The sequence below is a fragment of the Neomonachus schauinslandi genome, chromosome 2, assembly GCF_002201575.2.
Source record: "Neomonachus schauinslandi chromosome 2, ASM220157v2, whole genome shotgun sequence".
Lineage (NCBI taxonomy): Eukaryota > Metazoa > Chordata > Mammalia > Carnivora > Phocidae > Neomonachus > Neomonachus schauinslandi.
The window spans coordinates 52,008,295-52,023,090 of NC_058404.1; the positions used below are offsets into that span (position 1 = coordinate 52,008,295).

General features: G+C 47.3%; 1 protein-coding gene across 1 annotated transcript in view; it reads right to left on the reverse strand.

The window, feature by feature from the left end:
* Positions 1-4,197: 4,197 nt before the first annotated feature.
* Positions 4,198-14,796, reverse strand: part of XKR6 (XK related 6) — a 304,919-nt gene continuing 294,320 nt past the window's right edge. The window contains exon 3 of the mRNA XM_021698730.1: positions 4,198-5,275. Within this exon, the coding sequence (XP_021554405.1) occupies positions 4,311-5,275 (965 nt within the window). The 3' untranslated portion in view covers positions 4,198-4,310. The remainder of the gene's footprint in view (positions 5,276-14,796) is intronic.

A 14,796-nucleotide genomic window follows, 5' to 3' on the forward strand; every position in this document is an offset into this window, starting at 1 on the left:
GGAAAGGGACATGTTGGTAGCACGTGCCATCAAGAGCAATGGGGCCTGGTCTCCATAGCGCCCCTGGTTCCCAACTTGTTTGGACGAGTCTGACCTTGCAGGGCAAGGTGAACCTTCTAGAGACAAGAGTAGAGAAGTGTGTTTGAGATAAGAGAAATTCTGAGGGTGAGTGAGGCCAGTGGGGGCTCATTTGATGAATTTAAACCTTCCTTAGCTCCCTTCATCATGGCCTTGAGAGACATGATATTCCCATTTAGGATGTCCTGGGCTTGTGACAACCAGCTCAGGGGATGTCACCTCGATGGTATCTGAGCAGAATGAGGTTTCCTTTCATGCAGAGGCCCAGAGAGGAGCCACACCCACTGAGCAACAGAGAAACAGGACCTACAGAAATGATGTTAACAAAATCAACCAGATTTTAGAGATAGTACCACATATCTGAGAATGAAAAGAAGAGCCAAAGTCTCTGTGGAGGGTTGTGGGCATATATGAAAGGGGGCGGGTGGCAATAAGTAAAGAAAAGGGACTAGCTTTCTATTTTATTCTACAGCTCCTGCTACAACGCTCTCATCTCCTACCAGAACTAAATATTGAGAGTTAATTAGTTTTCATCAGGCATCATCCCCCCTGGGGATAGGGGTGGAGGGCAGATGGGGCAGCCTGACCCGGCGCCTCATGGTCCATAAGGGGTTTGCCGGGCGCTCAAGCAAATGGCAGACACAAAGCAGATGCTCAGTGTGGGATGAGGCCACCGCTGTTCACCGAGTTCAAAGAGTAACCTTGGCGCAGAGCAGCCTGGACGTTCTGGGCTTTCAGAACCAGAGTCTTCCAGGTAAGGAGAAAGACCTTCCAGGGGAGTGGGTGGAAAACGCCAGCCGCTGTGCGAGGTGGGGGAAAGCACACCGGAGGGGGAGAGAAGACCACAGGGGAGCGGCTGCTTGGGACTAGTGGACAGAGGGTCTCCGGATGATTGGAAACGCAAGGACCTACTATAGGCTGATGGTACCAAGGAGGCGGATGAAAAGTCTGGTCATTTTCTTTGTGTCCCTGCCTCCCTCCCATGTTTTCTCCTTCTTTCCAGACTTGTCTTCCTTCTTCTGTCCCTATGCAAAACCAGATTTCCCTGTTGCTGCTCATAATGCATATTTTCATTTTTCATCCTCAGGAAAGTAACAGGCGTGATGGAGGGGTGAGGAGTAACGTTTCACGGGATCAGTGTGCCCTCCTGCCTGTGTCTTGCTGAGCCCAGTCCAGCAGAGGTTGAAAGAAAGGATTTCTGAAATGTCCTGTGATCTTCTCATTTGTTCCCAGTGGCTAAGGCCCCAGAGGGCCCTCCCTGAGTTGGAAGTTGTCACCCCAACTTTTGGCGCTCCACGTCCATGAACTTCGGTGATTTTCTCAGTTGCGTGTAAACATAAACACACACACGAACACACACGCGTACACACACATGCTGAATGTGGAGTAGTAGAACATGAGCGGCCAGTTAAACCCTGTGGCTGTGTCACAATGAAACAGAAAGAGAAAGGAAATAAATCCAAGGACAGGCAAACAAGCGAAAGTGGCAGAAGTCCCAAAGGGATGCATGGGGTTCAGTGTCGAGGATTGCTCTGGTGATGGACGTCTAGAGGGCTCCAGGCACACCGAGCCCCAGAGCTGAGGCAAACAAGAGTTGGGACCCCAGCAAGCCAGGATGGGATGGCCCCTCTCAAATGGCCTCACCGCCTCCAGCCTCAGCAGAGTAAGCAGCAAGCTAAGCCCTCGGTAGGGAAGCAGAATAAAAAGGAAAAGCACCGCTGACCGGATCGGAATTCCCAATTTACTATTGAGTGGCCATGGGCCTGTCCCGGGCTGGGCGGAGACAGTCCCGCATGGCTGGTCTTTGCCAAGGCCAAGGTGTGCTCTGTGCATCATGCTTCCTACATGGATGGGCACGAGGGCCACAGCCTTTCTGCACCTCTCCTCCCTTCCTCCTTTCCACCAGGGAGGACCTGAGGGGACAACCGAGTCAGGGAGGGGGACAGGACGGCACTGCAAAGTTTAGTAATAATAAAGGAAATCAAAGGAATCTGAACAAAAAAAAAAAAAGGAGCATCCAGTTTACAACTGAAATGAAATTGAAAACTTGTTCTTTTTTTTCTTTTTTCTTTTCTTTTCTTTTTTTTAAACAGATTTAGATAAACAATAAGGGGGGATGGGAAAGAGAAGCCTCTTTGAATAATAATTTTTAAAAAAACCCCACAAACATAAAAAAAAAATCCTCAGTTTTTGAACTTCTCTTGAGAATAGTTCAATATGAGGTCTCGCACCCTAAACAGTTATATCTGGAATTTAAAAAAAATCGCAGCTCCACACAACAAAGACAAACGGTATTTACTGAAAAATATTGTGTGTGTGTGTATATACATATACATATACACACACACACTTATATATATATATATATATATCTTTTTGTGGAGATTTTTTTTCTTTTCCTTTTTTTTTTTTTTTTTTTGTGTGTGTGTGTGTGTGTGTGCCCAAGTAGAGATACAATGGGATTGAAAAGATGCCCTAGAACAGAATATTCCTTACAGGAGTAATACTTTGAAAAATAACATTTAAAAATGGTTGAACATACTTGCAACACCTCCAGAAATTCGACTTGGTACAATGTGAAAATAAATAATTGAATCAAATCTTCACCCAAATGATGTGGCCTCGAAGAGCCAGAGTCTGCTGCTGGTATGAGTTTCGCCATCCAGACGGGGGCTGATATTCAAGCACCATCCCCTCCTCCCTGCTGCCCACTCCCCAGCACCCTTATACTCCACCTCAGCCATACCCAGAGTCTGTCTTATATCCGTTTTCTACATTTCTGGCAAGACCTTGCAGCAGACACATACACACATATATACGTGTGCTATGGGCACACACACACGCACACGCACACGCACACACACACTCACCACACACACAAAATTTCCCACTCAACCCAGATGCACCGAGTGAGCTGAATGACTTTCAGCCAACCACAATGGTGAAAGACAGAAGCACCAAACAGTCTTTGAAATGGGTCAGTTATTACAATTTGACTTTTTTTTATATTCTAATTTTCCTCTTTTGTTAATATTTTTAAAAAGCACAAATAAAAAATGAAGAATTCTTTCCAGATCAATTTAAGGCTTCCCACCAAATGGAAACAAAAGAGGCCTTACACAATATCACACGTGATAAATGTATACCTTTCACGGCCTTAAAATGACAGAACGAATCATTTTTGCCGGTCACTGATTTAAGTATTGTGCCTTTAAATTGATGTCATTCTTTTTGCTACTATGCTGAGTTTTATTATTACTGATGTTCTTTGATTACATAAATGGAAATCTCCTTTAATTTGCTTTAGAATTTCCTGTTCTTATAGAATTATTGGGGTGGCTTTTTGTTTTGTCCTGTTTTGCTTTACCCCAGGAAACAAATGCGATTCTTAGCAGTGAATGCTAAAATGGCACATAGTCAGCCTTCAAGTACCTTTTCCAGCCATCTGAGTTTCAAACAGCCAGCATTTTGGCTCCTAGAAGGCGCTGATAAGTTAGGGGCAAGGACAGGGGACAGGGAGAGAAACCAAAAAGAGGAGGGTTTTCTATGCCTTTGCTTTTGGTAAATTTGTTTTGTTCAATACAAATAATCGGATAGGAAGAATGATTGCTTTGCGGGTTTTTTGTTGGTTGGTTTTCGTTTTGTTTCTAGATCTGTTTCATTTGATTGTTTAATTTTTCCTCTCCTGGAGCAAAAGTCACCAGAGAGTTTTGCATGAGGAAACATGACAGTACTTAATGAAACTCAGCACCTAAGGGCATAAGGCAGTTGAAGGTTTTGTTTGTTTGTTTGTTTGTGTTTGTTTTGTTTTGTTTTGTTTTGTTCTTTCAATCAGCACCAATCCTGTAAATGATCTACACTTGGTGTAAGGTATAAAACATTTTTTTTTTTTCTTTTGGAGTGGAGACAACTCCTCCTTCTCCACCCTATGAACCATAGTGTGGGATTTTTTTCAATACTGTTTCTTATGTGTAAAAAACAAAAGAAAAGTTTTCTTTTTGTTTTTACTTACAAAACATAGAGAATATCTTTGTATACATACAGCGACTGGAAAGAAAGCTTATCTGAAGGGGTTGTGACTTATTCTTTTCTTTTTTTTTTTTGTAGCATTGGTGGTGGTGATGGTGGTGGTGGTTTTGTGTATTGGGGGAAGGGAGGGTTATATTTCTTGTGAGCGGTGTTTACTGCAAACCAAACTTAAGGTTCCCTTCTCAACTTGGGTCAAGATGCTCTTAGAGTGAAGACTCATACTGTAGCAACTCATAAAGGAGCGGTCCGTCTCGATACCGAATGCCTACTGCAGTGGGGGTGACATACTGCAGAATGTTAATAGTCCTTCTCAACCTCCTGTCTACAAAATGAGCATCCCAAGCTGGATATCTCTTTCTTGGCATGTCAATCTTAATGAGGGGCCCTTCTGGGTAGTAAGGACGCCCCGGCGGGATAGAGGGCCCCATGGGTCTCACTTGGAAAACGGGCAAGCAAGTGTCAGCCGTGAGATCCTCCTGTTGTTCCGTTACGGCTCTGGTAGGCGTGACCTGGGTCCCCCGGTACCCAGGGGTCTGAGGCGCCATGGGCTCAACATCGGGGGGCAAAGGGATGCCCCAGAGCAGCTCGGCACAACAGGAGCTGGCCAAAATCTTAACTCGCGGCCCCATGGGATGCAGCACACCGTAATATAAGAGCATCATTGCGATCCCAGCCACAAAGCTAATAAAGACACAACACAGTGCTGGCACCGCGTAGGAGTCAGTGGTCTCCGGGTTTCTGTAAAAATACCAAAGGAACGTCAAGGTAGCATTCTCGGTCAAGACTATCGTATAATATGCAAACATTCGATATCGAGTCCGCCCTTCCTTGACGTTAAACCAGCAGAAAATGTACACAATCCCTACCACCATGTTGAAGAGGATCTCCTCCCACTTGGACATGCAGAAGTCTGTTCCGCCATGGATGATCCAGAAGGCCATGGCACACCAGTGAACCACCACGAAGATCCCGAAGTAGAGCTGGAATATGGAAGCAAAGAGGGCAAAAGAGATAACTCTGGATGAGATGGTGAAGAGGCGCCAGAAGAATTGGATGAGGGCCCCTCTGTAGCTCATACTCTTCTTGTCGTCCCTGGAGTCCCGCAGCAGCTTGTGATAGGAGGCTAGCACCCAAGCCAGGGACATCAGGGAAGTCACAGAGGAGACACCTGCCGGAAAGACACAAACCCACACAGTCAAAACCTTGGACATCGAGCGCCGGGCAGGGCGGGGCTGCCAGCCGAGGAGACGCCCACACACACCGCAGTCTAAAGGAGGAGGGAGAAAGAAACACACAATCAGGAACTGGATCTTGAGGTCACCGCTGTTCCCTAACCTGACAACTTTTGCGGTCTAGTTTTACTTTTTGCAACCCAGTCCGGAACTCCTGGGGACCCACGACTCAAGAGTGAAGCTGAGGCTGACGTGCCTCGCCAAGCGAGCCGAGAACTGGGGCCACTGTGGTGATCGACTGCATCTGCGATGGGCCGGGCGGCAGGTGTTCTGTTTTAAGGCATCATGAGCTTGCGGGGATCCTTGTTGCACACACATGTGTGGCCGGGGTCGGTGGCCCTGTCCCCAGCAGCCTGGTGGCTCTCAGAGGAGCCCACAGAAGGGATCACCGATGATGAAGCCCTTCGGCTTGCTCACTGCCCCAAGTTCCACCACTGTTCTCCTCTGGGAAAGCACTGGAGTCTCCATTGCTTTTTCATCAGCTCGCCCATGCCTCTGAACTAAGGCTTTTGCATTTAGCTTCTCCATCCCCTGCCTATGACCACCCTGAGATATCCTGCCTGTTTCGATGGTTGCCTTTCTCATTCATTCTTGTCTCTCTCATTCTTGTCCAATCTTTGTTGCTTTCTCCAACCCACCACTCTGCTCAAAGTTCTCTGAGGCCTTGGCTTGGGAGGCCCATCCTTGTCTGGTCTCTGTCCTGACTCAGCAGCACTGTTGCTCATGCTTCAGGAATGCCTTTTCCGCTCACCATCCTCTGCTCGTCATTCCCTGCCTTTCTCCTCGGCGGGCAAGTGAATGTGTCTGATCCCAAGTCATACTTCAATTGCTGTAGAGCAATTTTATTTATAAGGCTGCCTATTGGATTTCTGTAACTCAATCAAACTCAACACAATATATAGTTAGTGGAGTTTCTCCAAATCCACCCACAAGAAACCAATTATTAGGCAAGTATTACCATGCGACCCCCTCTCAAACAAGATTCCCCATCCCCTCTTGACGCCCTCACGCATTTTCTCCGCTCCATCTGAAGCCTCTTTTGTTTTTCCTTTCTCTCCGGATTTCAGAACTAAATGCAACTCAATTCAATTGGAGTCCTGAATACTGTTCCTTTGGCACCCATCTCCTTACAAGGTTCCCTAACCTCATACCAGAGCACAATTCCCCTATGACATTCTCCAGGCTGAAGTCAAAGTTACCTCATCAACCTCTCTCAGCTCAAAGGTCCAGGAGCCTGCTCATCAAGAAACTCATTCAACTGCCCCAGCCCTGCAGCCTTCGATTGGTCTTTCCCTGGGGCTCTACTCATCATCCCACTCCCCTCCGAGCCCCCAGGGAGAGTCAAAGTCCCCTGTCATTTTACACTCTCCCTGCATTCACCTTCCTCACCCACCTCACTCACATACTCCTTCCAACATCTCACAGAGATGCTTGGGTTTACAGCTTGCAGAACAATATAGCGCAATAATAAAAACCATTATGTTGGCGTGAGCATAGAAAAACCTCCAGACTGTTAACTGTTACAATGAGTATGTATTGCTTTTGTAAACAATAGCAACCACTGTTGACAATAAACAGGGGAGAAACCATCCCAATTCCTCCATAGAAGCCAAACTTGAGAACACCTAATGAGTTTCCTCTCACCTTTCTGGAAAGTTCTGAACACGGTACTTGATGTGTCCTGCTCTGCCCTTTGTACACAAGGGGCATTTCCACCAGCACCTGCTGAGGCCACCTGCGCTCTGCAACCAAGTCACAGTCGTCATGCTAACCTAACTCTTGAGTTTGTGTTGTCTGGTGGTGGGGTGGGAAGGGAGGGGAACGGGTCCTCTTGGGAGTCAGATGATTTAGGCTGTGGGTTTCCAGAAGGCAGGGAATGTGCCATCATCTTGGTAGTCTGTGCCAGGCTTATTACCAATCCTGGAGCATCATCAGAAAGTTCCTCTTAAACATCTTTGTGACATCAGCCCTCTCCTAGTGAACTCATTTCTTGATGTTAATAATCTTGGTGGTACTGCTAACCTTTAATAATCAGATGGGAGTTCTACAGAAGCTGAATGGGAAGAAGACTTGATTTTTTTCGTTCCTTCTAATAAATCAAAATGTATTACTTCCCTGGTTCTAAGAAAAACACGAGTGCCAAGTTCATGAAGTAAGAAAAGCAGCTTAGCTTTGCTGGAGCGTGGTCTAATTCAGGCTTATTTTGATGTCTGCTTTTGAACAGACTTGGCGGACAGAAGCAGGACAGCCCCTCAGCCTTCACTGTGCTGATCTCAATATTCTGTGTGTTGTGACATTCGCCTTGTCCATACCAAATACAGATAAACAGGAATTCATGTCCACCAATCACATAGCCATGCCAAGTACACTTCTTCCTCATTATTCCATCTTCTGGGTTACCTATGACATTTCCAGATCTGTTCCTGTGGTTTTGAGGTTTCCTGCCTCACCCTTCATGAAGTGTTATAGAAACTGCTTCCCTCGGAGCTGACCGGTAACACTGCTTGTTTCTTGGTTAATGCTTCCGGAATTGCTCTCTAGAGTCCCGCATGAGTGTTCCCCAAACATCATAAGACATTAATGCGGATTACAAGGGGGGCTTGGGACATAGTCACATGGAAGACAGATCTGAGGGCCCGGCTGATGCCCAGCCTCACTCTTACCTCTCTGCCTGTCTGTTCCCAATTTGGTATAGTGTAGATCACCAAATGGTATATCCACAGGAAGCTTCATGGACCATCCGCTTCAACCCACCCATTCAACAGGATGCGGAAGTACAGAGGCTTGGGTTCCTTGCCCAAGATTACCCTGAGGACCACTGACAGTACAATTAGGCCCACGGTATAGCTCTCTGCCTGCCTGATCACATTGGTCCCGGCTCTCCATTCTTTCTGCACCCTGTCCCTTGTCAGCTCGACTCTCCAGAGGCCTACCAGGTAGCACCTTTCCTGAGGTCATTTGTGATGAAGGCCATCAGCCTTCTCTAATGGCAGATGTCTGTTCTAACACCAAGTTGTTGGTCCCTGAGGGCCTTGAATGCCAGGCCACATCCTTGGCATTGTGCAAATGCTCCAAGTTAGAGGGAAAAGGGAGAGGGGAAACTTCTGACACCTGGCCCGTGTGCAGGGTGCTCAGGGCAGAGGCCCTGCCCAAGACCACAAAGAGTGCATTTGTCTGGAGCCCCTTCTCCTCAGAGCTGGAGCAGGGTGAGCAGGGACAGGAAGGAACATGAGTGGGGACATAATGCCATGCTGAGCCTGCTCCACTCTCTCTGCCAGCAGCATCGATAGAGATGATCCTATGGGGCAGGGGGAATGTCCGGAGGTGGCTACTTTCTAATTCACCACATTCACCAAAGAATTCCTTGTTCTAAGCAAAGCTTTAGACAAAATTTTTTTCATTGGGGGTTGGGTCCAGAGTTAGTGCTGCTGAAGAGCTGAGTACCTAGAGAGACCAGGAAAACCAGGCCCACTTTAGGATCCCATTAAGGAGTTGGGTTTCTCACTGGCTGCTCAACAGAGGGTAACACTTGCCCTCCAGGGGCTCAAGAACCAATGGAACAAGGCATTAGATACACTTGTTATCAACTCACCTCTAAGAAACTTGTCTGGACCCCATCGATGACATTGGCACATTTGTTATGCTTGGTCAATGGATCAAATATCCTATGATTTGCCAACTTTGCATCATTTCCCTGGACAAAGCCTGTGGCCTCCCACACCCACAGGACTGTAAGTGCATCTCATCCTTGAAGGACTGTCAGCAGAAGGTGCTTTGGGGCAGCCAGCTAATTCTGGGGGCTCAACTGGGGCAGGGGAGGGAGAGTCCCAGACAGATGTATTCCTTAACAGTGTAGCTGACTATCCCAGAGAACACAGCATGATTCACTGAGCATGTACATGCATTATCTTATTTAGAAGAACCATGTGATGTAGGTACTTATTGCAGGCTGAACTGTGTCATTCTTCCCCCAAAAATTTCATGTGTTGAAGCCCTAATCCCTAGGGCCTCAGAATGGGACTGTATTCAGAGACAAGGCCTTTGAAGAGGTGATTAAGTTAATTGACATCATTAGAGGGGTCCCTAATCCAATCTGACTTTGTTCTTATAAGAAAAGGGGATTTGGACACACAGAGATACCAAGGATGCATTCACACAGAGGAAAGACCATGTGAGGGCACATGGAGAAGGTGGCCATCTACAAGCCAAGGAGAGAGGCCTCCAGAGAAACCAATCCTGCCTCTACCTTGATCTTAGACTTCCAGCCTCTAGAACGGTGAAGAAACAAAGGACTGTTTTTTAGCCACCCAGTCTGTGGTATTTTATCACAGCAGCCCAGCAAACTAGTGTAGTGCTCTAATTCCATTTTTTAGAAGAAGAACCTTAAGATATTTTTCAAAAATCATACGTCTGTCAAGAAGTAGAGTCAGGATTCAAACTCAGAGTCTGACTCCAGGGACCCTGAAAGTCACCGCTGTACTAACAGGCCCCCCAGACATGGCCTTAGAAGAGCTGGGTGAAGGGAGAGGAAAAAAGGTTGAGGTACTCTGGGTACAAAGGATTTCAATTTTTTGCTAAGTGGACAGGGTATCTGAGAGAGGCCCTTGATTTTGGAGCTACAAACCAAATTTGCATTCTAGTCCACCTTCCTCAGGAGAGTAACATTCAAGCCACAAAGAAAGAGGTGACTCCGATAGAATTAATTGAGATCGTTTCCCTCTGTCGAGTGATTAATCTTCAAAGGCCTGCAGTGTATTCCATTGCAGAGGGAAGAAGGGCAAGGTTTTCCCTCACTGCTGTGGCTCACTTGGAAGTTTTCTGTCACACCTGAGGTCAACCCAAAAGTCAATGCATTTTCCTGGCCAAGACCCAAACCCAGGGGAACCGGCCTTGGAAGGGGCCTTGTGGCCCCCTGTGAGATTCTCAGACAGGCCTGGGAGAATTTACAATTTGCTCCCACTTTGGCTTGATCACTTTCTGTATTCCAAAGGTCAGACTAGAAATTGTTAAACACTTCACGTTCGGCTGTGACAAGTTCTGGGCAGTGACCTTCACGGCTTGCTCACTTTTCCTGGTGCAGACCAGGAGGCGGGGCTTGCAGCTGGCCCACTGAGCCCACTGGAGCCCAGCCCCACCAGCTGGGAAGATGCTAAGCTGGAACCTCCTCGGGGGCCACTCCCCCTGAGAAAAGCTCAGGAGAGGGGCCCTCAGGTTCTGATCACTAGGCCCAGGGTTTACGATTTCCAGAAATGGAATGGCCATACCTATGACCAATGGAACAGAGCATGAGGGGCTGCAATCTGCAGTTGGACACCCCTTACCAAGGAGGGGTAGTCATCAGGGAAGGCCCAATTTGGTGGTGTCAGTGCAATATCCAAGGGTCATTCTCAGCTGAACTATTGCCCGTCGGGGAACAAAACAAAAAAATGTCAGTGTGGATGTCCCATTGCATGACAAACATAGTAACATAGTGTCTGGGGAAGGACAGGACTCTAAAATCAGAGGGCAAGGGACAGATGAAGTGGAAGAATCCGAAGGAAAGATACAATGCAGTGGGAGGGATCAGGGTACAGCCACCAGGGTGAGGTAGGGAAGATGAGATATGATAAGCCCAAAGCAGGGCAACAACCAGGGCAGGGCTGCACCAAGGGGCCAGCAAGTGGGAGCTCCAGCACATCAGCAGAAAGAGAAGCTAAAGGAGAAACCAGACACTACAGTATCTCAAGGGGAGAACACAACATGTGGGTTCGAGGAGTACTCTGAGAATCCCTAGGGGTATCTAGAGATGGCCACAAGCCTTCCTGAGTGAGAGTGGATGAGGTCAACAGCAGGACCTTGTTCTGCGGGGTGGTATGTGCATGCCCAGCTCTGTCACCAGCTGCTGTCCCCCACCTTTCTGCTACAAGGACTTAGTACCACCACTAAATCACATGTTGGAAAAACACTTAGAAGAGGTATTGGATGGAGCACTGAGCACAGGGTGGAACAGGGGTAGGAAGAGTCAGCTGTGAAGACTCCCAACCCCCTCTCTCTTGGCTCCCTCCCATCAGCATATAACCATGGTCAAGTTCCTCCGGTCTTATAAAGACTAGATCTTCCCTGGATCCCTGCACCTTCTGCCAGTGAGATCCACCTCCCTTTGTCTCTTCTCCTCCAAACTTCTCGAGGGTAATCCCCTTGTTCCCTTAACTTTGCTGCCTCCCCTTTACTCCTGACCCCCAACTCCAATGGAGAATTCTCTCTGAAGTCCTCAACCAATTCCTGCACCATGCAGACGACTTGTCTCTCCTGACACTGTGTGACATTTGGCATTTGGATCCACTCTGTCTGTCCGTCCTCACACTTGACCGTAAGCTATTGCCTTAGTCATCCCTTTTTTGCTGGGCTATTATCCCTATTTCACAGGTAAGGAAACTGAACCTGAAGTTGAAAGACTTCAATGTTGCTGTAGCCATGTTCTGACATACTCACCTAATTTGTATGGTATGGTACCCCTAGAGATTCCCCAAGCCAAGAAACATGCTCAACTGGCTATTTGTCTATCTGCACATCAAGGTCAGTCAAGGTCAATATCTGCTTCTTTCGACCCTCACCTCTTTCGACCTTCACCTCTTCCCTGAAGCTAATATTAGGGGAACTCAACCATCTACTCTTCAAGTCCCCCTTGTGTATTTTCCCCACACTGAGTTCCTTTTAGATGGGTTGTTCTTCACTTTCTACCCATCCAACTTCCCCTATTTTCCAACATTTTTAAAAAATCTCAGGCTCTTCTTGGAAATGCTCCCAGAAAAAAAGATAAAGCAGCTGTGTGCACAATTCTCAAAACATTCCTGCCTGTCTCCTGTCCTCACCTCCACCCAGGAGACACAGCAAGGGAGCACTGGTACAAAGTTACTTTCCCATTTGGGCAACTGGGGGAAGGAAACCAGCATTGTGGGTGCCACCTAAAAGACGTTGAGTAACTTGGCCAAAGACGTTGAGTAACTTGGCCAAAGTTACACAGGTAGTAAGCAAGAGAGCTAACAAGGGAACCTGGGATTATCTCACTCCTCCGCCATGATCAGTGTGCTTGAGCTGGCTCATCCTGGCTTGTGAGATCCAATTGTGAAATTTGCAGGAATTTTGTGGGCTGGCCAATGTCATATTGGAGGCTTGAAAGAACTGGTTGTTAAGCATTTACCAGCATACCACTTGTCAGGTATCTAAGGCTCTATTATCCTTCTTGAAAAATTTAGTGGGCCTCATTGCAAGTTAGATGGGCCCCATAAGGCTGTCCTCCATATTCCAACACCATACTTCTAGGCAAACCAACGCATTACTGGCTATCAGTCAGAATTATACTTAGTAAGTTTGATGTAAAAGCAACTAAGAAACCAATCCCCTTTTTAAACTTTCACTAACAATATGCTCACAGTAAATAATTGAAGGTCTGACAGTCTTCTTTGACCCTCAGTCTTTTGCAAGCATTGACATCCTCATTTTGGTCACATCTCTGTGTTTGGAGAGGGTGTGATCCCCATAAGAGGTTACCACATGGGGTAACCTTAAGACATCCTTGATATTTCCAGACTGACCCTTAGCGAGGGTCCAAAAAGAAGATGGCATCCACCATCTGTGGATGGCACCCTTGGGACCGACAAGGGCAATCGAAATGGCCTGGTGTAAACAGAGGGCAGGAAGACTGGAAGGTCTCAGGAAAGCTGACATCTGAGAAACCATACCATATCCTGAAGAAAAAGTTCTTTAACATCAGGGAGATGGGCCAAGGGGGACAGAATTTGGCCACTACACAGATAGTCTGTGTTGTAGAATATCATCTTACCGTGGTTTATAGGAAATATCTCTTTATTGGCTCTGTATCCAGGCTGATCGTCATCTGCTAATCGCTAATAAAGATTTCAATAATAATGATCTCTCCCCTCTACTGAACCTCTACTGTGGCTCAGACTCCAGGCTAAGCACGTGACACACAGTAACTCAGTTATTCTTCCCTGCAAAGGTATCTGAAGTAATGGGCTGATTTGAAGATGGGGAAACTAAGGCTCACAGGCTAAGGAACTTTTCCATTATCAAATAGCTAAGAAATCACAGAAAAAGGATTTGAACTCAGGCCTGCCTAACTCCTGAATTCGGAGTCCTTTTGTAAACACCAGGGAAGGTGTGTCTCCTCACCCATACCCAGACTGATGAATCAGCATTCAGATTTTATACAACAATTTCTTATCAGTTTGGTTACTGTGTGGCAGCCCTCTGATCACCTCTGTGAGCACTGACAAAGTCAAATTTGTGGGCCTGCCAAACTGAGGACCCACCTCTGGAAGGCCCTGAGCGTGCCAGTTGTGTGGAAACATCTCTCTCATCCATCTCCTTTGCCTGGGCTAGGAATGGCCTCCTAGCTAATTGCCCTGCATCTGCCCTTGTCCCAAAAGTCTATTCACAATCCGGCCAAAGTGACTAAGCTACAGTATGCCCCTCTGCGTGGCCTCCCAGGCAAGGTAGGCTGCCCGTGGCCACTGATTTTCTGCACCTTTCCCATGGAAGGATATGCATTCTTGCCCTGTTGAACTCAGGTGTGGTCTGGGGCTGGCTCTGACCAGGGACACCCGAGCAGAAATACGTGTGTCACTTCCAGGCAGAAGGCCATGCTCTCCCATGCTCCAAGAATAAGCTGTCCCACCAGTGACCTGTGACAGACATGCAGCGAGCAGGAAATGCAATCAACGTTTTAAGGCACCAGAATGGTTTGGGTATTGCACGTGGCGACATGGGCAGCCTCTCCTGACTGATGTGCCACCTTGTTCAGGGTTAACACCATGGTGGGTCCTTTCAAGGGCCTTCGGGGGCCCCCCATGATACTGCCTGGGAGCAACAAGTATAACCTGTCACTTCCCTGCTTGTGCCCTTCAGGAGCTCCCTTCCCCAGTGGGTGTAGATATAAGTTCCTTTCATGGTGTCAGGCTTTCTCGCAAGGCCCTATAGGACCCAGCCCCTTGCCAGGGGTTGGGGGGTTGCTGTTGGTGGTCACTTGCCTCTGGCTCCTCACTCCCTCGGCCCCAGATGTGCTCCAGGCTCCCTCCTGACTGAGGGCATAGGCACTTGCCCTTCCTCTGCCTGAAATACCCTTCCCCCAGATATCCTAGGGCCTCACCAAACCCTTGACTCAGAGACCATCCTCCAAGCCAGGCCATCCCCGACTGCCACACTGAAAACTGCACCCCCCCGCCATGTCTCCTCCCACTTTCCATGCTTTATTTTCTACCTTAGCCTTTCCCCCACCACCTTGATAGACTTTATCTCTTACTCTCTTACTTGTTCCTTTTCTTCCTTCCTTCCTTTTTTCTTTCTTCCTTCCTTTTTTCTTTCTTTCTTCCTTTTTCTTTCTTCCTTCCTTTTTTTTCTTTCTTTCTTTCTTTCTTTCTTTCTTTCTTTCTTTCTTTCTTTCTTTCTTTCTTTCTTT